This window comes from Tyto alba, unplaced genomic scaffold (genome assembly GCF_018691265.1).
Source record: "Tyto alba isolate M040663 unplaced genomic scaffold, T.alba_DEE_v4.0 Super-Scaffold_1000006, whole genome shotgun sequence".
In the NCBI taxonomy this organism is placed as follows: Eukaryota; Metazoa; Chordata; class Aves; order Strigiformes; family Tytonidae; genus Tyto; species Tyto alba.
Window position 1 is genome coordinate 32,350,524 of NW_024881272.1, and position 26,429 is coordinate 32,376,952.

The 26,429-nt window shown below is 40.8% G+C and overlaps 1 protein-coding gene across 2 annotated transcripts; it reads right to left on the minus strand.

Moving 5' to 3' along the window:
• Positions 1 to 3,633: 3,633 nt before the first annotated feature.
• On the minus strand, positions 3,634 to 26,254 carry TM2D1 (TM2 domain containing 1). Of its 2 annotated transcripts, XM_042805488.1 has the most exons (7): positions 25,945 to 26,252; positions 24,806 to 24,879; positions 22,427 to 22,535; positions 17,944 to 18,035; positions 14,443 to 14,516; positions 13,083 to 13,201; positions 3,634 to 6,989 (listed from the first exon to the last, which is right to left on the minus strand). In XM_042805488.1, exons 1-6 carry the CDS (start codon positions 26,100 to 26,102, stop codon positions 13,091 to 13,093), a joined length of 618 nt encoding a protein of 205 aa, XP_042661422.1. In that variant the 5' UTR covers positions 26,103 to 26,252; the 3' UTR covers positions 3,634 to 6,989; positions 13,083 to 13,090. The 2 variants fall into 2 exon arrangements, with proteins under 2 accessions (XP_042661422.1, XP_042661429.1); XM_042805495.1 differs by lacking the exon at positions 3,634 to 6,989 and having other exon boundaries at positions 11,418 to 13,201; positions 25,945 to 26,254.
• Between the last annotated feature and the right edge of the window lie 175 nt (positions 26,255 to 26,429).

The window sequence follows — 26,429 nt, forward strand, 5'->3', positions numbered from 1 at the left end:
GGCTTGCTTTCCCTCTGCGTGGAGGAGCTTGCAAGAGCAGCAGTCTAAGCCACCCCCACGCACATCCCTTCAAAACCAGTTTCTTCAAACAAACACCGCGCTGGGACAATGCCTGGCTGGACTAACCAGAGGTTTTGGGTGTTGGAGGCAGTTGGCCTTCATCTTTCTCACTACGTGCACAAAATGGATCGGGACCTTCCATCCACTATGTACAACTGGCTTTGTTCGCTGCTGTTGCTGCAATAGCTTTTAAGGACAGTCTCATCTTTGTTCACCTAGGAGAAAGTAATTGGTCAAATTTAATTCAAAGAGAGATCAATTAGAACAGGTTGTGATAGACAGACAGGTCACCAGCAACTCCTATAAATCGCGGGTAGAATTTCCTCCTTTGCCATACACCGGTTTGATGTAGGAAATGGCTCATTTGCAAGCTAAAGGTTTAATTAGGAGAAAAAAAAAAGGTCAGCAGAGATCAGATGTGAATTGCAAAGTGCTAAAGAAGTTTACTGCAGCAACGTATTTATTGAGATCCATGCTATAGATCTGCTCCCTCTCTGCACAGAATGCTAATAACACCCTTTTGAATTCCTCCTATCAACAGAAAAATCATCGATAATAAGAGGGATGCTTTCAAACTGTTTGGCACCCGCTTTCTTTTTATGATAATCAAAGGGCTTTGCTAAGACCCAGAGACTCCCTTACCCATCTTGTTAATTGTAGATCCTTCTTTCCAGGTCAGGTTTCCAGAATGTGACACCCTTCGGGTTGCTGTTTCCTCTCCCATCCATCGCAATATGAGCTTTGCAGAGGGTATTTATTGCTCCTCCTCATCAGGGACATAGTCACGATGTAAATTGTGCCAGAAATACCAATGTGATGAAAATTCATGGTGTTTCTTCCTCACCTCGCTGTATTCCGGGCGGTTTTTATGGACGTGCAAACTGCAGAAATAAATAGTTCTGTAAAAGCTCTCTTAAAAGCAATGGGAGCAATAGTAATGTGATTACACGAGGTTTTAGCTCGTCGGCGAGAGTGCTGAGCTGGCCCAAGGCAGTAGAGCCTAAAGTCAAGCCACGCCACTGATCTCAGCTCCCAGGGTCGCCATGGGCAGCGCTTGTTGCAACGACCTTTGGGGTTCGGGGCAGAGGGGCCCAGGGGAGGCTCAGCGGCGGTTCGGCAGCTACCGGCTCCAGGGGCGGCAGGAGGGGCGGCAGCCCCCCGTGTTGCTCCCCACGTTGGGATGTAGCGGGCCCGTCATACGCTCCGACACGCTGCTGCTCCTGCGGACGAGGTGGGAAGCATCATCACTCCATCCGCATCTCCTGGAGCCCCGTGAAGGCTCCTTCCTGCTGCCCCCCGTTCTCCGGGGCGGGGGGGGGGGGGGGTTCCATCGGTGCTTTCGGTGAGGCCTTCGCTGGGACCCTGCCAACGGGCACAGATGCAGCTTCCAGGCCGATCTGCGCTGCAGCTGGGGGCTGGGAAGGGTTCAAGGAGTGCTGCTTCTTGGCCAGAATCACCAAGTGGGGCTCCAAGCATGCCGACGGGTCAGCAGGAACACACCGTGGCTTGGGAGTCGCACATCGCTAATGACTGCGCAATAGCGCGTGGCAGGATGAACGCTGCACGGGTCCGGAGACAGCCGCCGAGGTGGAGAGAAATCCAAACGGCAGCTGGACCTGGCTGGGAGCACAAGAGCAATTTTTCCAGTCACTTCCATTTGTTCCAGTATCACTCAGCCCCACACCCAGTTTGACGAGAGACTGCAATTTCGCTTTAAGCAACACTACGTGAAACAGGACAGATAGCAGATCAGACTGCAAACTGATGTAATTAAACAGGCCACGTTAATTCCCAGCACCTGAGACTCGAGTCCTCCGTGCAGTGCCGATAACACTAATTTCAATCATTTCGGCAAAGCAAACTGTACGAACAATAGGCGGAGGACGGAGGAGGCTCTTCACTCTTCTGGAGCATCAGAAACTCGCAGCAATTATCAGTCAACAGTTCCAGCTGCCTGGTAAACTGTTAACACTAAAGTAAACACATCACGGCTCTGAGGCTGGCAACAGAAGAGCTGTAATTATTTTGAAGTTTAACTATGGCCCCCATCTCCAGATACAGGGTGTGAGACGACGCAGACCCCGGCGCTTCCAGCTTCCGACAAAGATGCGTGCTGCTCCTCGTGCAGAAATTCAAGTGTGCTTCTAGGATGCTTAAGATTCAGGTGCAACGTGTATAAAGCATTAACCGTTTCCTCCCGATAGCAGACAAAAGCCACATTACCTTGGGCGAGCCACATGCCTATTAAAAAAACGGCTCCTACAAGCCTTGCAAGAGGAGCAAGAGATTCCCTCATCTTTGCTGGGCGCGCGGGGGAAATTCAGCTGTTCTGACAGCCAGATCGTGTTTGATACCATCGGAGCTGACTCGATAGAGATGTCAAATGGGAGAAGATAGCAGAAGTCTGCCTCGCAGTTTAATTGGCTTACACTTTTGTATATCCTGTTTTAAAAGTAAGGCCTTCAGAATGCGATTTGGACAAGTGAGTTGTGTGGGGCTTTATCCTGGGCGGTTTCACTGCCTTCTTGGTGACAAAAACAGTGCGGCTCTGAACATGGGCTGTATATATGGCTGGATTTATGGAGTATTCATTATTTTAATAGCACTTACTGACTTAGGGTCAAATATCTTTTTCCAACATTTTTTTATTTAAGGAAAGAGCCCGTATGTCACAATCTCATGCCTCATCTAATTGGATAAGTGTTTCCTTTGTCCTTGAAACCGAAAAGTAGACCGCGTATCCAGGAGCTACAGAATGAAAAAGCATCTGCCTTTGGTATTTGGCATGCCTCAATTAAAAAACTCGCTGCCTGGGCTATAATTTTTTTTTAATTCTGACCAGAGCACTTCTGCTCAGATTCAAGCGGACAGTTCTGAAGGTCGAGCTAGGGGTATGTTTAAAAAAAAAAAAATCCTTTGGAACAATATGTAGAACATTAATGCTTTACATGCAACAGAAAAGAGGCCCGGATCCAGCAAAGCCAAGTTCAGAGTCATGCTGGAAGCACGGGAACGGCTCGCGTGCTCGCTCGCCTCCGAGCGTTTCGGAACGCTCAGGTCCGCGCTCCAGACGTGACTCCCCTCCCTCCCAGTCCCACAAATCTGGCGCTCAATATGCACAAAACACTTCCATCTTTAAAAAATAATTGAAAAGGTGCACCCTGAAGTTCACTGGATCGATCCTTCTGATTTATTTTATTTAGAAGACACTTCATTGTGTCAAAGATTTAATGGAGAGGTTATGATGCCCAGCTTTCAGAATGTCAATGCATTAAAACGGAGTGTTACAGGGAATGTTAAAATCCTCAGTAACGTATGCCCAAGCAGAACTGCCAGATTTATGAAAGATGAACATTTTTGTACAGACTTTAGATAAGACATAGGCTGCTGGGGTAAAGCAGTATAGGGGCCAGAATCCTTCTGCGTGTCTTACAAGCGGTGGGATGAAATTCAGCAGCCTCACCGTGGACTCTTTCGCCTTTCCCCTACATCCCCTGGAGCCTTCACTTCCCGAGCTGTACCTTTTGAAATGTGTGCATTTTTACGTGAGCAGTAATTTCCCGGCACACTTGATTAAATACCTTCCCTTGTTATTTATTGCCCATTAAACAACATATCTTCCGCATGTACCTTCGTTGGACAAAAAGATCTTTGCTATCAAATGCAGACCTCAGCATGTCTTGGGCCAGAGCAGTTCGCTGCAATGATCTCTACGTGGGGCTGCAGCTGAGAAGCACTGAGAAAACTCCGGCAGCACAGAGCAGGGTGCTCTGCTTATTAAGTGGCATTTCTGGTATCTGAGAATTACCCTCCTTCACTACAGTTCACATTTCTTGGTGCATGCGATAAGGTTATAACACAGAAGATGTCCAAAGGTTTTTCTCTCTCTCTCTCTCCTCGGGGAATCTCTCTCTTCGGGTGCTGCAGGAACGATTGCGATCCACTGAAGCACTGCTAGGCTGTAAAGTTTCAAGTGAAACGGAAGGGCGGGGGAAGGAATGACAAGTCCTTTTTACTGAAATTCTCTCCCCAAATGGATTTGGCAGAGCCCGACTCTGCCGATCTTAAAGCAAGGTTTATCATTTGTGCAGGCTGCTGCCTGAAGGGGGAAAAGATCTTTGAAGTTGCTGAATGATGGAAGGGTCTCCCCCCGCTCCTCTCCCTCACACACATTTTTTAAGGGTGGAGACTGGGAGATGCTCAACTGCCCTGAGTCAGGAAATTACATGACAAATTAAACGATTATGTGTTTTAGTGCTGAGCGTCTATTTAGACATCGAGCATCAAACACGCATTTAGCATGAATTCCACGGGCATTTATACTTTTCCCTGTCACCTGTAATTCTACACTGCATTATTTTACCGCATGTCAAGAGCTCCCCTGCTCCAGTATCTACACCTTGAAGAGATTTCTTTATCATTTAACTTTATTACAGAGGCACTGCCTGGACACTGTTGGAGTGACAAGGACTATTTCCTTAATTACTGTACATTGATAATAGCATTTACTCTGGCAGCTCCAGTGCTATTCAATCAAGCAAGATTCAATACAAAAAAGCTGATTTGCCAAAAAAGAGATTAGCATAAGTGCCTACAGTCACATTCTATTTTTGAAGGTAAAGCTACTGTGTCTGTGAGCTTTCTTGTGGGAACTTTATAAAGAGAGATTAATCTAGTTTATCTCCTTCAAAGATATTTGGGGAAATCATGGAGAGTCACTGTTTAGGCTCTTTTGGTAATATTTTTCTATAAACATGTAAAATAAAGAACTGCACAGAAAGTGCTAATCAGCAGCAGGAAGGTATATTTTTTTCTCTTACGCGGACGTAGACGTTTGTTGCAAAAAACTCTACGTCCCCCAGTTTGCTATGGCTGTTCTTTGTCATTTAATCAAGTGGTGACTGTAGCTGTTGCACTTTAAAATTAAATGCTATTATTTATGGTAGAACTTGTTCTAGTTAAAAATGCAGACCTCAGCATTGTGTACATTTGTAAGCAGAAGGTTAAGCAGGACATTTTAAATGGTAAAGCAAAGGGCTTAATCAAGGCTGAAGAGCAAAATGCAAGGGGATAACAGATATAGTAAATAGGCATTAATCACCATACAGACTTAATCCAGGTATTAGGCAGTCTTGGGGCTAATATGAAGACTTACTTACGTAAGGACTCATTCTACCAGCCCTTAAGTAAGTGAATAACTTTATTCTTGGAAGAAATTTCACCAAAGGCCCTTGCAGTATCAGGCCTACGTTATGTCTTTGTAAAATGATCATCAAACAATTATTTTGCCTGAAGGCGTCTTCTGAGTTAGGAGGCATGTGGGGGTGTGGTTCAAGAAAGGAAAAGATTGAATCGCCAGAGCGTAAGGAGTCCCTTTTCCATGTTTTTTTTTGTTGTTTTGTTTTGTTTTTTTTTTTTTTTCCCCCCTTGACACTGTCTATTACTGTGACATCAAAATCCGAGCTAAGTACTTCTTGCCAAAGATGGACCAGATAAAATCATGAAGCCAGTATCATCTCATGGGAGACAGCTCACGGTCTTAGTGACAAATTTAGTGACTACAAATCCAGGCTTAGGACATAGTCCTTCCCTAGTCATAATCCAGCACCTGCACACTGGATTTGCATTTTAATACTGATGAACTAAAATTCCACTTCTGAGAAGATAATAGCACATCCATAGGTATGACATTCACTATACAAAAGTTCTTTTATTAGATGCTTAGAAAGATTAAAGTGCTTCCATGTTTAACTTAACATCAAAAATTCCAAATCTTTATACAAACAGACATGTCATATGTACTGACACACCAGCACACAAACCCCAGCCTCCAGCCCAGGGTGGGTTTTGGCATCCTGGTTAAGCTTGCCTTCCCTAGCCCTGACACAGAACAGGCAGACTCACGGTGAGCACAACACAACCCAGCCTGAGGAAAGGGGAAGGAGATGGAAGTGGGGAACAGGGTAGATGGCTGTGGTTTATCTGTTCAAGGAATAGCAAGATGAAAAAAAATCCACAAACCTTTAATTGTGAATGTAGGAGAGGGACAGTGATGTAACTGTTCCCAGGGAACACTATTCTTATTTTGTAGAGGGAGGTGAGCCAAGATACTTAAGCTCTAGAGAACCTTTAACACAGGAAGCTATTTATCATAACAAGCTTGGTTGATACTGCTCCCATACTGAACCAATTAGATTAGCCTATTTCGTCATACTTCATAACTTGGGATGATAGGTTTCCAAGCATGGTACAGTGCAGTAATTGAATTTTGATCAAACACACATGGCCCATAACCCAGTATGTGAAACTTTCAGAACAGTTCACAGCTTTTAAATATCCAGTCAACATGTTGCCAAAAGTACAGGATGTACTTGATGCAAGTGGGAGAGGAGGGGGGGAGCACGAGTCCACGCCGTAACTTGGTACAGCTGTAAAACAAACATTTTTTTGTTCCGATTCTGTTCCTACTTTAGCAAAGGAGCTGGGAGGAAGACAGTGAATGTCAAGTAAGTCGTTTTTCTCCCCAACCCCCACACCCCCCCAGGCACACGTTTCCCTTTTAACATTCTTAGATTACCACAACCTTTTAAATTCACTATACTGTACTTACATACTGTATTAGACACACCAGCAATTATGTTTGTTAGCATGACACATCCATTGCTTACACTTAGTTAACAAAATAACTTAAAAGTCACATGCATCATCCTCTTAATAGGGTTATAATCAATGGGACCATGGAATGAAAGCCCTAAAATTTACCCCCCACCTCTGCATTCCCCAGGCTTCTGCCAACACAATCCATACAGTGGGCAGTCTCGTCAGGCTCAAGGTGAACACTCAGTCAGTTCTTCGCCGGCAGTGATCTCCTCTTACATGTTCTTGCCATGTTTTCCCCACGGTAAATCCAAGGAACTTTGAAGAAGACTCTGTGCAAAGGAAACAGCATACTTTAATAAATTCATTCCTACAGCTCTACTGACTAGGGGGCAAAGCACCCACCGCAGAACAAGTTCATGACGTGGAAAATGCTGTGCCAGACTTTCTTTTGAGCAAGTAATGGCTATCCATATCAAAGCTGCTCTCTGGCCTACAGCTAAGAGTCTGGCATGTTCAAGCAACGGAGCAGGATATCCCCAACCTCTGCATTTGGTGCTGCCAACTTCTTTCTCAGCTTTGAACGCTTGGACCTGAAAGGCAGCTGGAGGCAGCTCCAGGCACCTCAGCTACCCGAAGGGCAGCCAACACCTTCGCTTTCATCGAGGTGGTGCAAATGACATAAAAGATGGGAATTACTGCTACAGCCCTCCAAAGAGCGTAGGATCTGACGGTTTACTCAAGCGCTTCTAGTTGCTCTCTGTGGGTCGCCTGCCTCCGAGCCGCCTCACACACCTGCTCTGCAGTACAGCTGCGTAAGAGAAACAGCCACAGGTTCCAAGGGGAGAAGTGGTGCTTTTCAGATGTAACAAAACGTACAGCTCATTTAGCCTTGCTGTTGCTCAGGGACAGGTATATTGCCCGATCACAGCCACCACCCTGTCAGAGACAGAGTGCGGAGGATGCGCTGGATCCCTTCTCCCTCCCTGCCCCACTCCCCACTAAGTTACGATGCTGCAGAGAGAAGAAAAAAAAAAAAAAAGAAAAATAATTTGGTGTTCAACTTATCAGACTTGGACCAAGCCTCAGCTCAAACCAAGGTTAAATAGGCCTGTTCTAAGCCTCTTAAAGATAGGATTTATATAGTAATTACTGTAATGGAAACTGATCTTTATAATTTTTATACTGCCTAAAATTCTGCTGTGTCATATGCATCTGCAGAGCCTGAGGACTGTGCTTCTCAGAGAGAGCACTGCAGTCTTGAAAGCAGCCATTCAAACGCATAATGGAGAATTATCGCAGCATGAGTATATTCAAGATTATAATGAAGCACAAAGAGTAAGAATCAGAAATCCTGGGAAAAGCAAGGAGTTTGTATTTGAGACAGGCAGTATTTTTTAAACACTTTATTTTGTTGGGAGTTTGTGGAACTAGATCTTCATCACACATGGTGCAAACAGCATTGAGACTGTCCTTTTTGTTCTTACATTTCAGTTATTTTCCTTTGCTACGGTCTTAGGTCTAGAGAGTGAGCATAGTGCAAAATGTGTCTTGGCCAGACAGAATCTTCACATCCACTTTCCAGTTTTCTCTGCTGTGCAAGGAAAAATACTGGAGTGCTAAATCTTTGCTGTACGATAAGGCACAACTTCAGAAGATTTGGAGATCTGATAGGGGGTTTGGCTCCACCTTCAGGAAGCAGAAGGCAAAGAGACAACATGGTTTTAAGTTTCAGACATAACTTCCTGCAGAAACTGAAGCCTACGACCTCCTCTTATTGACATCTACTGCTCCCCAATGTGTCTTTGCTTCACATATATATAAGATTCTCTGATCTGATGCCGTGGCATTTCTACATACTTGATTCAGCTCAGAAGTGTCCAATTCCTCCTAGAGGTACTTGAGAACTTGTGGCAGGATGTCCAAAGGTAGCTGATACATGAACAAACAGCTGATACATGAACAAAAGTCAAAGAAATGCAGCTCTGAGGTGAAAAAAAGAAGTTGCAACACACAGGATTGTCATGGAGCCATTTACACTGTCAGTGCTAAGGTTCCCATGCAGAATGCAATCTTCTCTTATAATTCACAGAGATTAGAAAGGTTCTCTGGGTAACACAGATGGATTGAGAGGAAGAAAGTGGGAAGAGTCTTGATCAAATTTCAGTCTAGCAAAACACTTAAGCATATGCCTAAAGTTAAGCTATTTTTTCTCCTCAGATTCAAGGAGAAGATGCAAGCAGAATAATCTCTTGTATTTCACCTCCTGGCAGACTGACGCAGGCTGAACCCAGAACATAGTAGTTGGTTAAAAAGCATGATTTAAATGAATTAAAATGATGCATTTTTTTAAAGAAGCCATATAGTGACCATTTATAATAATGAAAATGGTAAAGTAGTTAGGGATGAGATGACACTTGAGTTTGAAAGACTCTATGACGTATTAGTGAAACAATAGGCAATCACACAATTAGTGACAGTCCTATGAGGCAATGGAAACGTATGGGTGCTTGCAAAATCTTGCCTTTGGCATTTCCCCAACTGGGTGCTTAAGCACCCAACCTTATTGTATTCAACATAATTTTCTGGAGGAAACAGGTTTGAAAACTGCAGAGCAAGCAACAGGAACGGTTCTCAGTGCAGAAACGGACTAAACACCTAATGAATCTAAAAATAAAAAAAAACACCAACACCGAGAAGAGATGCGAAAAGACTGAATAGACATAGCTGTGTAAGCAAATATAACTGAATATACTCTTGAGGAACAAAGGAAACAATTTTTGATGGGGTGACAACAGATGTTCTCCAAAAAAATTCTAACAGAGCATTTCAAACACAAAGACCTTCCTGTGGAGCTGAGAAGTTTTACTGGCAGACGTACAGTAATACGTCTTTGGAAACATAATAAAACCTAACATTTAAGGTGTTATCAGGTCCTGAAAGCAGAAGTGATATCTTCATGTAATAAGTGGTGGGTGGTGGTGGAGGGGGAAACAGTTAGGATAACAAAATGCTGTCACAGGAAGTTGCCGTAGCATAGTTGTGATTTAAATTGCAGGAGGAATAACTAGTCAGAGTTTGTTCTAAAGTATCTCTAGATCTGCCCTTTTGGAAGACGAGCTCTGAACACAAGTGAAAGATGCACAGGTTGACCTAACTGAACAAATACAACTCAGAGTAATTTATTAATACGGTGTTCATGCCTAACTACAACCGGTTTTGCACTGTGTGAGCGAAAGCAAAGTGCCCAAAGCTGAATGTTTCTACCAGCTACTGCTCTTTCAGATCATGGTTAAGCACACTGCAGAAAATCCAAAAGTTGACATTAAAGGAAAAAAAAAAAAAAGGACAGGTTTATGGAGTCATTTTTGCAAGGACTGAACTGCACTGGTACTTAGGGAAGATTTGGATTTAACTCCTGGCACGGATCAGCAGCATCTTCAAGTGAATAGCTTCATACAGGTTTTTTAAAGGCTAGGCACTTCAAACTCTGTTTTTAAACTCTGGCCTTTACTTTTTATGTTCTTTATTTTTACAGATAGAGAATAATACTTCTCTGTCTTGTTGGAATGCTGAAAGGATTCCTGAGTATCTGCAAGGCCAGCAGATATCATTTTATCTGGGAATGAGGCAGGAGGATGCCATAGTACACTGCCTAATTATTTTTATTGCTTTGAAACTGTTTGAGAAAACAATCCAGACACAAGATTATTCCAGTGCAGTCGGAGCAATCGGAACTACAGAAACACTGGGATGGACAACTTGATTGACAGGAGAAGGCTAAAGCAGGCGGCAACATAGAAAATCATCATAGGACAGACATTTTGATAAATATTACTGTAGCAAATTTATTATTAACACAGTGGGACAGCTTTACATCTCACATCACACTTTTCACAGCCCTTATGGTAAACGTGCCATATCTGACAATTACAAGATGAAAACAAAGACCTCACTAACTCTCTACTGGCCCTGCAGTACTATCTGCTTACTCAGTTAACCCTCTCCAAACTTCAGATAGGCAACTAAAAAAGCATATAGAAACACAGATATGTGTGTTTAGATATAAACCATAATTCCAACCATATCCAATACAAATTCCAAAGGTTATGTGATCTGTGGCACTGATTTCTAAAAGGCTTTACAGACAAAGGAAAGGGTTGTAAAAGAAGTGGAAAGTTGTTAGTACAAGATTAAGTGGATCAAGTGGAATAGCATCTAAAGGGAAGAGAAATAAAACTATGCTAAGGCTCAAACTATTGCTCTGTCTGGTGACCCGTGGCTTCATTCCGACTGCTCTGACAAAGCAGTGCAGTCCTGACAAGAGCGTCCACGGGTATCGCAAACCGGAGAGCGTCAGGATGAAAGAATCCCACAGCAGTTTTTATTTCCTAGGTTGGTTGACACACATCTTCTCTTTCTACAGAAACACTGCGACTTGGAATAACAGATCTTTCTCTCTGCTGGCTATTTGTTTTCTGGGATTAACAAACTACCTGATGGACCTCCTAACTAATCATATTTTCATCCGATTCACAGAAAATAGCTCCCGTAGTCTTTTATGAAGCACAAGATAGACTGCTGAAATCATTAAGTCAAGCCCTCTGCTACTTGTACACATGGAGATACATTTTAGAATGAAATCTTGTGTGATGAGTTGCCCAAGGCTATTTTTTCATTATAATGTCCACTGTATCTTATCTTCACAGCTATGTTGTCAGCTTCAGGGTTAAAAAACAAAGAGCAGACAAGTCACAGGATGATCTTAGCCATGAGATTTTATTTGATTCAAACATTTATTTTCTGTCCACTTCCTGTCTGTTTTTGAGAGTATATCGGGAAACAAAACTGACATGCACAAAGAGCATTCAGTGAAAGAGAGACAAACGGAGATGCAACAAATACCAGGCAAGCGAATGAAGCTAACAGAGTGTTCTTGTCTCTTTGAACCCACAAGTAAAATGCATGTTAGCAAGTATTCCAAAACTATGTGTTTCCTGAGTGAAGGAAAGAATTAATCTTAAGCACAAAGTACTCCTTGTGGCTTTTTCTCCTTACGTGTTATGTCAGGTTACGCTGACTTGGAAAAAAACACAATTTCTTTACAAAGCTTTCTGTGCAGTAGTCTTAATGTAGGTTTAAAAGAGACTAAACACCACAAATTGCACTTTTAAAAATCAATTTAGGAATCTCATTTTTTTGTAATACCCTTAAAAATACCATTTGTGGACACATTAATAACATTTTGAAAGTTTCATCTGAAAAACAAAAGAAGAGCCCAAATTTCTGAAAAAAATCTACACTAAAGTTTGTATCACGTTGATTTCTCACTCAGTTACTGCCGGTTTTCATTAGAAGGTGAAGGGAATGTTTAAAATTGGTCAAATAACATCAAGATTCTGTTGATGTGTTTTCTGCCTCTCTGTATATATACTTTTCTTTAAAGGAAAGTTTACTTAAATCTTGGTTGTCCTAAAGATTTTTTGGTCAAACAACTTTGAGGGACACAGAATTTATTTCACTGAAACACAACTGATCTAAAATAAGAACCTTTTAAGGGCTTTATTGCTACAAAGAATTCACTTTTTTTGACATTCTGTAGCTGTAAAACACATAAACCCATTTCTTTTCAGAAAAAGAAGGTATGTATTTCACTATGGATGGTTGCAAGGGAGGGAAAAAATAAAATAAGCAGAACAATTATTTCCTATTCTAACCTCAGGGCACCCCAACATCCACCCTCCTTTTTTGTGATGTGTCATCTATGGTTCTGGTTTTTATGCATCTATATTTCTACTGCTGATTGGCACTGACCAAATTTTGCAACCTGGCCAAAATTTGTCTTTAAGCTTTACAGAAATAACTATTTCAATTAATAGAATTTCACAGGATACACCAGCACAAGATTTAGAGCCATCTGGATTTTAACAGGATGGAAAGGCAGGCAGTTTCTGTGGTTTGGATTACTTAAATTAATTTACAAACTGCCACACATAGTTATGAAAACAGACTCCAAGTGTAATCCTGGCCCATCCACCCAAAACTCTCATCAGTTTCAACGGACTAAAGATCAACATAGTTGTTCTGAACAACTCTTTCACCACCCCTCTATAACAGTCTAAATTATACTTACAGACACAGAACAACATCAGGGGAAATTGCAAAAGCTTGCATATTTCACAAATGCACAACTTAGCAACAAACTATGTGCTCACAGAAACAAAACAGTCCCAAAGAAACTTGGTGCCTTTGAGATAAACTCATTCACTTCAGGAATTTTCATATTTTATCATCTTTGTTCAATGTATATTTAATATTAATTACACTTCATCAGAACTGAATAAGTCATCAGTAATTTCCACAAAAAGTGAATGACTGGATCCATCTGTAAAAAGAAAATGCACCTATGTATTTGTGACACTTACTGCCAGGGTTAAGGATAGGTCTGCATTTTCCTGAACGTTGCATTGGTAATAGTGAGCCGTGTAAGCCTTGCTCCATAGTAATCTATAATGTAACTAGAGCCATCGGAAGGTCCAACGATCTACAAGAGAAAAAAAAGCAAGACTTTCCAATATAAAGTGAAATATATACTTTGTGATAATGTCTCAATTACTGCTAATTTTCCCATCATAAAATTAGTCATGCTTAATTAGTCAAACAGAAACTAGATTTATTTTGAAGTTATACTGTAGTTTAACTATTTTAGCAAGCACTGTCTCAGAAGGAACATTTCCCTAGGGCTTCTAATCAACCAAATTACACAGCCAGGCGCTGGTACTAGGTTAAGCTGATGAGGATTTGAGTCACAAAATCAGGCTAACAAATGAGTGGGCTCCAAACCACTTTTCTTGAACAAAGGAAGGTAGGCAGGAGAGAATTAGGCTGATGACAAGTATCTTTGAAATACTGCACAGGTAAGGAACAGAGAAAAGGAGAGAAGATCATGGCTTATTTGTTCTCGGAATGCTAAATTGACATGGGGTCACCAGTGAGAGGAATAAGAAGAGATGAAAGATACTCTCAACTGTATCTGTAAGTGATCTGAGGCAAGATCACTGCAATAGCATAGGAAGAAATTTGAGAATGCATATAATTTAGAATATGTATATCTAAAGATGCATAATTTTAAAATATTTTTCTGTAAACAATTCCTATATCCACAATGCATTTTAAGTTCATCATAGGCAATTTGCAGTTCACGCTAAATGGATGCACTGTAGAATAAGACAACTTGGCAATTTCATGATGTCACAAGATGCCACCCCATCTGGGGATTTAACCACCATGAATCCTACAGTCACAGCTCAGGTGATAAAGGAATTGTATTTGGAGGACAGGCAGAAAAAAACCAAGTGGCAGTGGCATCTTTCCTGCACACTGCACGGACACCCCAGATGATGGGCGCCATCAGTACAAAGCACATGCAAACGCAGAAGAACTCCAGGATTCTAGGAACAGCAGGTTATCTCTGCAAAGTCCAACACTGTGTGTCACATAAAGAGCTCATAGCTTCTGACCAAGTGAATTTATGGTGATGTAGCTTCCAAGATATTCATTACGAGTATTTACAGATGATAGCTAATATAATTTTTAATTCAAACAACAAATATATTGATATTTTGTATCCATATTCTACAACATCAATCTACAGAGCTAAAATAAATGCCTTTATTTTTCAATACACAAAGGTTCTCAAGGCTCAAATGCTAACAAGGAATTAGCAATCAAATCAAAGCTTTAACAATTGCAGATTCGCATCTTGTTTTGAAAGCCCTGACTTACCTGCATTGAAATAAGTATGAAATCAATTAGGCTACCAATTCCACAAAATCCTACAGTGCAGAACTTTAACAAACCTAAAAAAGGAAAATGAAATTTAACTGTAGCCTTCTGGTGGCAATCACATCCTAACTCTCTCCCCATCCCGGCGCTGGGAAACCGATATTTTTTATATATATATATATGCATATACACACACAGAGAAACAGACCTAAGTTAAAGATCTTTAATTATCAGGGAAAACAATGAAACCATGTATTTCTATATCCTGAATACACTTTAAGGATCTTAAACATCAACATTTTATTTTTAACAGAGAAATATTCTTAAACAAGGCAAAACTTAATAACCAAGTTACTGGAAATTTTCCTTTCTTTGACTGAGGCACAGACAGAAGAACTTGAGCCGCAAAATTTACTTATGAATAGAAAGCGACTTTCTACCATCTCATGAGTTGTAGCACATACTGATTTGATTTTCAGAACATGATTCTTTGGAGAACAATCCTTTGTATCATTTTTATATTTTTGCTAAAATAGGATTTTATATATATATATATATATATATACACACACACATACACTTCTATTTAAACACTTCTTTTTAACCAGTATTCAAAAACGTTATTTTTTTGGTATGAATAAATGAAAGATTAATAGAAAATATATGGCAACTAACAGATAAATGTTGCACTGGAAGTTGCCATGCAAGGCAGATCTCATTTGGAAAATGCCTTCAGGAGGTAGCTGTTTCAAAATTTTTAAATTTTTTTAACATCAGTAGTTTCTTGTATAATTAATATAATACAATGAGTACTATAAAGACTGTAAGTAATACTTCAGCTGAGCTAGGCAAACATCTAGGTTATTTTGAGAATGAGATACTCATTGTGAAGCCGTTTATCTCTTTACCCAGGCACAGGCAGTATGAAGGGGAATGCGTATCTGTTGCATTGAAGTCAGCTGCAGGCTATGCTGTACAGGGAAAAGGCAGTTCCCTGCTAAAAAGCACATCCTTCCTGTGCTTCCAGGGGCTGGCACGCTTGTGAGGCAAGGCCAGCCGGCGCGGTGTCCCCACAGCCAGGAGCCGTGCCCTGCCGCCCCACACCTGCTCCTGACCCCCACGGGCCGAGCCCGCCCTCGCTCCAACACCCGAAGGTCTCCCGACCTCCTCCGCGCTCCCCCATCGCTCCGAAGCAGCAATCTGTCCCCCCGTGCCACCTCCTCTCCCCCGTGCCCTGTTTAGGAGGCTGCATATGGAGGAGAGCGGGGGAGGAACTGCTGCAGGAAGAGCATCCACTGTCTGGATATAGCTCCCACAGTTGACAAGATGAACCTAGCCTGATTTATAAACTCCAGGGAGACAGTTTATAATCTCTCTGTGGAACAACACAGTAGTCAGAGAGAACAGGGGAAAAAAAACTAATGACCAAGAAGATGAAGGAGTATTAGCAGGACGCTCTTTCAGCTGATTAGAAGAAAAGCCTATGTGCGTATTACAACTGAAGTGGTGCCACTTAAATGTGCAAAACCCCAAGTATATCACTGTTTAAAACAACTTGTTCCCAGTGGCTGACACGCGAGACTTGCAGCAGCCAGATGCAGTTAGCCTGGGTCTCAGTACTGGCAGCAGAGTAACAAAACATAAGGGAAACAGCCAGCTAAAGAAATGCTGGCCTTAGGAAACAACAGTTAAGATAATTAAGTAATGTCAAACTCCGGTGAACAGCTTACTTTGTTATTACCTGCAATGAGTGCAGTTACCATGCAAGATATTTATTTGTGATGCTCCTTACACCATCTCCTCTCAAGCTCCGGTCCTGACCCTCACTACCAGGTGGCATTTTAGGAATCCAGCAGTTTTCTTACCATTGCTGGTTCCAGTGGCAGCTCCACTGACTCGAGGAACTGGCTGCTCCATTATGTCACTGCATGTAGAAGAACTGTTCCTGAACCTGGCATATATTTCTGGAGTGCAGGGTAAAGTTGATTTTTTTTCTTCCTCCTCACTTCCCTCCCCACAAGAAGATCACACTGAGAAAATAAGCTGCTCTAAAGCATGGAGGGAAAAAATAGTGCTCTTACGCAGTAATAACTTATGGTTTAGTTCACAGTGTGTGGGAGAAGAAGAGGTTGCCTCCCTGATTTCTTCATATTCAATAGCTTGTTTGTATTTGTGCACTCTTTAAGCAAAAGAGAAGGAAAAAAAATAAACCAAAGAGCATTTGCAGTCTTCATTACACTTGCACAAAGTATTTCAATGCTATTAACCTTCCTTAACCATTTTTTGCCACAGCATGAATGACCTAAAAAATCCCCAATCAACCACTGTCAAGGAATCCAAACTGTTGGTTTTTATTCTTTTTTTCTTCTACTCTTACCTATTTGCTTTTGTCTTCTTTACCTTTCAAAAGCTTGAAAACTTGACTTTGGAAGAGTCTAATTTTAAGTCCTGTAACTTTGGTTACTGGCTACAATATATTCCTGTAGGGTTAACAAGCATGAGCCATAAAGATCTTCTATATAAGAATGGAGGATTTATAAATCTATATTACTACAATATATTACAAAATAATTACTGCAAATTCTTACTCCAAATCCAATGGTTTTACAAAAAGGTGCACCTTATTGAGTGTTTCCAAAAACGAATCTTTTCATGAAACCGATGGACAAAGTAAGTGCTAATTATAGAATATCAGGGAAAAAAAGACACAGATGTTAACATGAGATTATCAAGGACAGGTAATGTTATTAAAAAAACAAGGGTTTACATTTAATGGGCAGAAGCTCAAAATTCCTAGCTGAAGTGACAGTAACATGTACAGCTTTTTCCTATTTGTTGCTCCATGTTATCTAGACTTAAATTTACTCCATTTGTCCAGCTCAGAAACAAAGCCAGTGAAAGTAGTTCTAACATACTAAGGTATTTCCATTATTTAAAAGCCAGTGGCACCATCACCCTGGGAATCAGGTCCTAAAAACACCAACCAGAGGTAGGTCTTATTAAGGGTCTCAGCTTCTGCAGACCTGTTATTAATGCTATGAGCTATCTTGAAGGTATGCACTTGCCAGATTAAATTCCATATCCTAACCCACTAGGTTTACTGTAAAGTTTGTCCGCTATTTTCCTGGTAAAATCAAGCGTCATTTAAAAAGCTGGCACACAAGTCAAAACCACTTCAGTTTCAGTGCCTCACAAATAATGCTGAGGTAAACATCAATGCAAAGCAAACACAAAGCAAAACTATGAATAGCAATAATCATGTTTGCTTTTTAGGATTTTATCTGTTGGACAACTATATATCCATTTGTCACCACCCACTGGCAGAATAGCAGTCTGAGGACAATGCAGGATTTTATCTTACTTGACAATAAAGTAAGAATTCTAGTTGTAAATATTAAACCTATGACTGTCAGCCTTTATCACTCAAAATATAAGTATACACATACAACTCAGTCATAACAATAAGCTTTACCTCGAAGAAAAAATAAGAAATAAACTTACCTAATGCAGGATACCCTAGATAAAATCTATCTGCTCCCAACCATCCAAGAAATAAGGACAGAGCCACTGCCACTTTGTAGGAGTATCCGTTTCTGCCAAAAGAAGCAAGTAATGTAGACAATGACTGCAAAATATGTTCATCATACTTTTGAGAATTAAAGTAGTGACTCATTTTCCTGCTGCTTCAGTTTTTAAAAAAAAAAAAAAAACAAAACAAAAAAACCCACACAAAACAAACAAAAAAAAAAACACCAAAAAAACAACAGACTTGTTATTTATCTTCAATTAACGGACACAGAATTGATAATGTTAAGCTTTCAAACTAGGTGGGCACCCTCCATAAAGCAACCTCAGCTGTTGCGACTCAAGTATATTCTTGCAGAATACAGATTATTCTGAAACTAAATCATGATTTCTTGTCAAGGCATAATTCAGTTGCTGATGCATTCCCAGTTTCATGGAGTACTTCCTAACAGTTCAGCCCTACTGAGACAACCCTAGAAAGCTACGAGGTGTATGCATACTGTCTGCAGGCATTAGTCTCACACACAGCCAAATCGAGAGGAACAGGATAGACAGGTGAGATGTCAGCAGAGACAGGAATTGCAATGAGATCTGAAGGAGAAATGAACCATGGCCACTGGCTGAAGAAGCTGCAGGAAGGATTCAACAAAAAGGGTCAGTCACATATCCACTTACTACACTTTAAAGATAGGAAATGGCACAAACTCACAAATTAAAAAAGAACTGTTGGTGGTAAAAACGTGTAGAGGAGTAGAGAGGTACTCTAAAGTGAAGCACCCCATGGTTAGTCGTACAAAATAAACAGATACAACAGACTTTTTGAGATTTATACTAATTGGCACCATTCTTGCCAGCAGCTGGAGTGATGTGGCCACCTAACCACCTGTATGTAACTTTCAGTCACTGCTGATGTGAACTTTACACTAATAAGCAAGCTAGAAACATAGAGCTATCAATGCTAGAACTTGCTGCGTCCTTTGCTGCATTGGCTAACAGCAAGCTTCTGAAAAGAAAAGCAAACCCAAATGTAATTAGAACTTTAAAAATATTCATTAAATCACTGTTTTGATATGTGCAGTACTATGTGCCAGCAATTATTTAATAAGCCCAATTTAAACTCTTGGTTGACAGTTGAATAAAACATAAGAGTTTCACAAAGACAGCAGCTGAGAAAGGTCCAAGCACCTTTATTGAGCACTTTCAATGCCAAAGAAAGATCTACCTTTTTGCTTATTATCTAGATTTACTGACTTTAAAACTTAATGGCAACATTAAGTGATTAAATCACAACTCTTACCTCAATATTCATTACTTAGCACTTATTAGCAACACAGAACATACTGGGCATTCCTGGAACCTAATGCAACGTCAATTATCTTCTTTAGAACTGTCTTGTTTCCATTGTAAAGAACACTAATGGTTTTATTTAAAAGTTGGGGTAAAATGTTGGAAATTGTTTATCACCTACAAAGTGTCAACAACCCTCCAAGGACACTAAAGTGTGAAAAGAGCTCTTGCATAAAAGGTGGGAACGCTGTTTAATTTGAGATGCTCCTGATCAAAATTAGTAATAAACTGAGCACTTTCCTATGCATTGAGATGCTTTTACAAGCAAAATAGTCTGCAGCCTAGTCAACATCAAACTGATGGGCAGAAGAAATCTAATATGAAGTTGAAGCGTCTTAATATTGTAACAAGGCTGCATCCACTCTTGTATTTCCTTTATCTTACTTACTCTTTCAGATAAAAATACCTGCCAAAGACTAAACCAGTGAGTAGGATAATAACACATCCCAGATATCTAAAGGAATTTCTACAATTGCATAAAAGATGCAATTTCTTTTCAGTTCCTCTTCTGATTTCGTTCTTGTTTCTCAGCCTCATCCAGTATTTATTTTTCTGCATACTGCCAGCTGCCATGTTCAAAACTTTTTCTTCCAACTCTTCCATACCAGTTGACACCAGGTACTGCTATAGCTCACAGTGGCTTCTGTGCTCTTTCAGGGTCTCTTAGCACTGCTCAAACACCTGCCCACACTGAACTTCATGAATTTCAAAGACTACCATTTTATGGACTCCTTGCCTGGAATGGAAATACGTGAACAATGGACATTTCAAGTCTGCAGAATCAGGGCTTGCACATATTAAGCAAACTACATGATAGAGTGTTAATGTGAAGAACTGTAGACTTTGGCCCCAAAAAATCTACCTCCGAACCATCAAATTAACACCAAACCAAAGCAATCTTGACTCCCAGTACTTCTTTGCTGGAGCAAGCTTATTAGCATGTACAAGCTTTTCTTTGAACTAATACTAGAGGCAACTGAACACATCATCTTACACAAATATGTAACATCTCCTGCTCTTGCTCCAAAATAACTGGATCCCAGAAGTGTTATCTGGACTGTTGCTAAATTACAGTATTGGTTAAGGACAACTCGCTGATTTGTCCTTTCCAAAAGCTACAGATAGAGACTAACCTGCTGTCCCCACGCTAGGACAATCCTGCTATGGGAAGATGCTTTCTCTAACCAATTTTCTGGTTAAATGATGTGCAGTTATTTCTGCTAGAAAACAGTTACAGTTTCCATCAAAACTCAGATAAGATGCTGGAAAATCTCCAAAAAGCAGTAGAAAGGGCAGGCCTATTGTTGTAATGTTTAAACTGGAGATTCCTGTTTAAAATAATGTTTCTAACACTCGGGTAACATTCGAAATGCCTTATAAAAGGTTCATATAACAGTCAGCGATTAGTCCACTTTTTAAACAAGTGTACATATGAAGGATGGCAATATTAATCTTTCTGCCATTTTTGGCTGCCTTTGGGGCTTTATCAAGAGCATGCTTGTGTAACCCTTTCTATATTCAATTGTATTTTACTAGTTTTCAGTCAGCCCACAAAGGGTCCTCTTCCCCTTCTGCCATAGCAACAGTCATGGGACTGGAAAAGCCAGAGCAAGTTCTTTTGATAGTGTAACCATTGATTATTTAATCACAAATAATAGTCATGATCAAGTAACAGACATCATAAAAAGGATGACATTTTTCTGCCTACATAGATTTGATTTTTTTAATTAATAAATATAAAGAAAAACTAAAGTTTAAAAAAGTTTTTAGAAAATATATTAAACCAAAAATATACATATACAAAAAACACCAAATGTAAGAATTACTGTCTACTCCAAAGAGGAAGCAATTTTATTGAACTACTATAGCTCATCTTATTCTCAGTCCCCATCACAGATGGGACTGAAACGCAATTGTTTCTGGACAAAAATGTGACTGAAGTCTAGTTTGCTAGCATTTAAATTTGATTAGATGTAATAATACGTTTTCTTCAGTTTGCTGAGCTTTGACTGTTCAGAAGACTAAATAGAGAGAAAATATTTATGAAACTAAGAGGCAGAGCTGTACTTCTGAGTTAGGGAAATTATTGAGCAGTAAGTATCACATCAGAGTTATTTGCCCACTAGTGTGATAAGGAATACCCAGAGAATATTACTGGAGTTTTAATTTCCAAAGATTCCAGTAAGACAAAAGAAAAAGGCTCCTGAGTAAATCTCACAAAAAGGAGAAACAAATGGTACTGACAGGTGTTCACTGATCATTAGCATTGGCCAGTTGGAACATTTATTAGTATCCAGAGCTCTCCATTGCTCACAATGTGCTTTAGCAAAACTAGGTCCATCATTTTCATGTTTCAGAAACAGGCTCTTAAAAGACACAAAGGATTTGATTAAATACAAAGGTTGTTTAAAAATAGAGAACAGTTCCTCTAAAAGAGATATTTTTGGGAACTGAAGAGAGACAAACTCCCCCAATATTCACGCACACTACAACTTAAGTTGCAGCTACAGGCACACTTTAAACTGGCATGAACCGGTGCTGCCACTGAACAGAGCAGCCCAGTCCAGCCTTCCTCTCTCCACTTTTATCCTTGAGTTGTCCTCACCCTTGTGCTGGCAGAAGCACCTGAAGTGACTGTACTGTGACTCAAATTGGGGCATTGATCCAAGTTAGTTCACATCCAGATCAGTTCCCTGATCCAGTATACAGTGGGGTACGTCAGGGGAAAGGATGGAGAAGTGTCCCCAGGCGGCTCTTTCCAGCAGCTGTGCCGATTTTAGGCATGTGTGAAATGTAACCTTAGCATTTGGGGCAATTTTTTGCCAGGCTAAAGTACTAAGTAAAGAAAAGGTAAAATACCAAGGTAAAGCAAAGACACGAACATAACTAAACAAACAAAAAAGTGTCTAAGGCAGAGACAGATTTACTTAAAAACATGCATGTTGTCCCCTTATACTACTAATAGTGTTTATTAGATTATTATGTACTGGGCAACATGTGTACAGTTCTACCTTACTTCTCTTTTTTCTTCTGTCAACACATCATACTATTTTAGAAAAACATCAATGTGAAAACAAAGATAAATTATTACAAAAAACAATAGCGTACTTACACATTGCGACATGCAATGGGCTTGTAAAATCCAACTTCATGTCCTGTAAAGACTTTTTCTATACCAAGGTGATCTTTACAAGTAATATTTGGTGCTGGCAGACACTGAACTGAGGACAAAAAAATTCTTTTAAATTTAGCAGTAACTGATGGGGTATTGTAGCGTTTTTCTGACAAGACACAAGTGAAATAAACAAATGAAGTTCTACTGTACTGTGCAAGAGTCTTGAAACAAAGCACAGTACGCACATGCATACTACTTTTCTTTAAAAATATTTTTTTAAGCCAGTCCTATGACTAACTTGTATTTTTTCCTTGCTACATATCAAGCAAAATATACAAGCCTAATTGTTGCCCTAATTCTGCTGTAATTTCCATTCTGGCTCCAATAGGGAATCAATGGGGAATCTGAATCTGACATACAGAAAAGATTTTAATCATGAGAACAATCAAATATTGGAACAAGTTGCCCAGAGAGGTAGTGCCATCACCATTCTTGGAGGTTTTCAAGATCTGACTGCATAAAACTTGAGGAACCTGGTCTGAATTCAGTCCCAGTGCTGATCTGAGTATGAGGTTGGACTATATGACTTCCTAAGGTCTCTTTCAACTAAATTATTGTAAGCTAAAAGACTTGACTCTTAAGAGTCTCTTAAGAGAACCAAAGTGGAAATCACAGCAGAAAGTGACATCTGCTAAAAGTCTGCAGTGTATTACCAGAATATTAGTCACTCTCCAATGTTGAAATTCGTTGTTTTAAAGGGAAAAATCCCAGTCCTTTACCCACTTTTTCTGTTTTCAGTAGTTGTGAGCCCTGTTGATTAATTCCAACAAAACTGCAGGCCAGGTTCAACATTTATTTTCAGATTTTCCAATCATACACACAGGCAAGAGGACTAGAATTTGGATTTATTTTTTTTTTTTTAATTTTCTATCCATATTGCAAACAGAAAAAAAAAAATGTAATTTATACCTGGACTTAACTGCTATTATAAAGTCCTACATGGATGCTACTGATCAATGTGCCTAATCTAATTACAGAAAAAAACATTCTTTCTTTTAAAAAATTTAAGCAAAGAAAGCAGTGTTTTCTTTCACTTAGAAGAAATCCACAGCAGTTAAAATAAATTGACATAGGAACGGTGACAGTTTTCTTGTCAATGTCACACCAGTAAGACTCTAAACCTGCTTCTCAATGAGACTACTTGGATGCTTTGAATTAAACCCCTATTTGTTTGGGTGATGGAACCCAGAAAGATGTTCAGAAACAGTAACACTTCAAGCATGATCCAGAAGATTAACTTTCTATTACTTCAGTAATACTGAAAAAGGAAGCAACTCAAATACCATAGGGACAATCTAAAAACTGCTATGTGCATAAAAGTGCTATACAGACATAGAAAACGACATGTTGATTAATTCAGCAACTTTCTCCGTTCTTAAACTTATCTCCTGTTCAAATGCGCCGTGTATTAAATACAATCCCATGGTAATTGATTAGACAACTAACAATCTGTGTTGTGATCAATCTCAAACTATGTAGTATTCTTTCTGCTCATTGACTGACCATTTAGCATCAGGGACACAATGTCAAAGATTATGTAAATGACAGACTAACTTAAAAAAGGATCTATTTTGGTTGGTATTTTCATCTACTCTCCAAAAAGGATTTGGTCAACTTTCACTATCCCAGTGAAGAAAATTATTCCGCGTTTACGGAAAGCAAAATATAAAAGACAACAAGCATACATATGTATTTTAAACATGAGTGCCCATAAAGCGAAACTGTTATGCTATTATCTAACAGAGAGACCATTTAATTCAATGCCTGAGAACATCAGGAAAGCTAAACACATGTAGTAAACCAAGTGATCAATTTAAGCATTTTTCTGTTATACTTCAAAGCACATCAGAATTTAACATCAAAATAAACGTAAGTGCTTTCAAAACAGAGCCCCATGTCACCAAAAACTCCTGATGATGGAAGGCACCATGTTGCCTTAAAGTTTTTTTTTTTCAAAACAGATTTTGAAGGCTTTTCTGTCATGTGTCAATTCTTCTAATAAGTCTATGCAAAATCAGTATGACAGAAACAGTTTGTTTTAATCACAGTAGCGCAGGACAGAGCCTAGAGGCTATAACATACATTGAAGAGATTTACCAGAAACCTCACTTACAGTTGTACCAATCAGAGACAATGTATTTATTCATTTTTAGTAAAGCATCCAATCCACACAAGTGTTTTAGGCTTTTATACTAATGATAGTACTAATCCCATGTTTTATAAAGCTCATCTAACAGATACGCAAATGCATAAACTGAACACTTCCTTGGAAAATGCAGTCACTGTCAATGTATGTTATAAATTAGAAATCCTTACCATATGCTGTGTGATTTGTACAATTCATTGGTTCTTGTGTACTATTGTCTATTTTCGGCTCATCGCACATATATGTTCAGGTAATTGAGGAAAACATTTTTCATATCAAACACTACAACAGGTTTAACACTAATTTATTCCACTCTCTTTAAACCCCAAGGATTTAAGATGAACCTTGATGTCAGTTCCTACCCATCCCCCAAAATAGGAACAGCACATTACCATACAGCAAATCTGCTAATCCAATTTAATACACCAATGTATCGCACAAGTTCCACATTTAATTAGCGCTGCAGTCAGCACTACCTAAAGGAACAACAATATTTATCAGTCACAGCCTCTGTATTTGAAGGCAACAACACAGCACGCTTAATCTAGACTTCTCTTATTTCAATATCAGAGTACCTTTAAATTGAGGCATTTGGTTGGGAAGATTAAATATACAGTAACATACAAAATTCAGAGAAAACCTAAAAATGAACATGTGAAATGCCAGGAATATGGACAAGAAAAAAACTGAGCAGGAACTTATTTCCAGGGGTCTGAACTCCCATGGCCAAGTAAAGCAGGAGATAAAGTTAACTTTTCCAAGATTCGCTTTCCTGGCACATTTGATCATCAATAACTGTCAGCTACCATCAAGAAACATCTTCTGGGGAAGGCCTGACGTGCCTCTGGAGAGTCAGGAGCCCTGCAGCTAGTCTAACACCTGCACCCTGCTCCTTCAGGCTGCGGAGCGGGACTCAAGGTTGTGCAAAACCACCGCATCTCACTCGACTGTCCTGCAAAAAATCATAAGGTGGAGAGCTGGGGGAGAGGGGGTCTTTCATCCCATGGGGTTTTCTCTTTGAAAGCCTAGACACACTCTGTCACCCCCAAAATAAGCCTGGGCCCGCTCCTTCCAACTGAGACCCCCCTCGCGGCTCCTGACCTGAGGCTTTCTCTGGCACCCCAGGGACACCCCCGCCGTCAGACACCTCACACCCTTCATCTCCCCCCCTTCCCCTCCACCCGAGACCTCTGGGGAAGCGGGCCCCCCCATCAGGCAAACAAGGCCGACCCCTCCGCCCTCCCAGGCCCCATCGCCATAGCAACCGCACCCCCGCCACCCGCCCCGGCCGCAGCCGCGCTCAGGATATTGCCCCAGCCTCAGCTCGTCGCACTTAAGCGGCGGCTCCGTGCTCGCTGCTCCCTGCGCGGCTGCCCCCGCGAACCAGAGGAAAAGCAGAATCCGGGCCTCCGCCGCGCCTCTCCGCCTCCCCGGCCCCGCCGGCAGCCGCCCCGGCCGGGCGGCCATGATGGAAACGGCCGCTGCCGTCAGCTGACTCGCGCCGCGGGGAGGAGCGGCCTCCGCCGCGGGGGGAAGCCGCCCTGCCTGCGGGGAGGGACGGGGTGGGCGCCGGCGAGTTGCTGAGCGGGCTGGTTTGGGGATTTTTAGGTTTTTGTGTTTTTTTTGGGGGGGGGGGAGGTGGGGGGTGGTGACCTAAGCAAATATGGCTCCTGAGCCAGCTAATGGTCAGCGCTAAGGGCAGAGCGTGCCCCTACTCAAGATGGCGCTCGCACAGCCCCGGCGGGCTCGTGCCCTGAGTCAAGATGGCCCCGCCCGCCGCCAGCACCTGGCGGG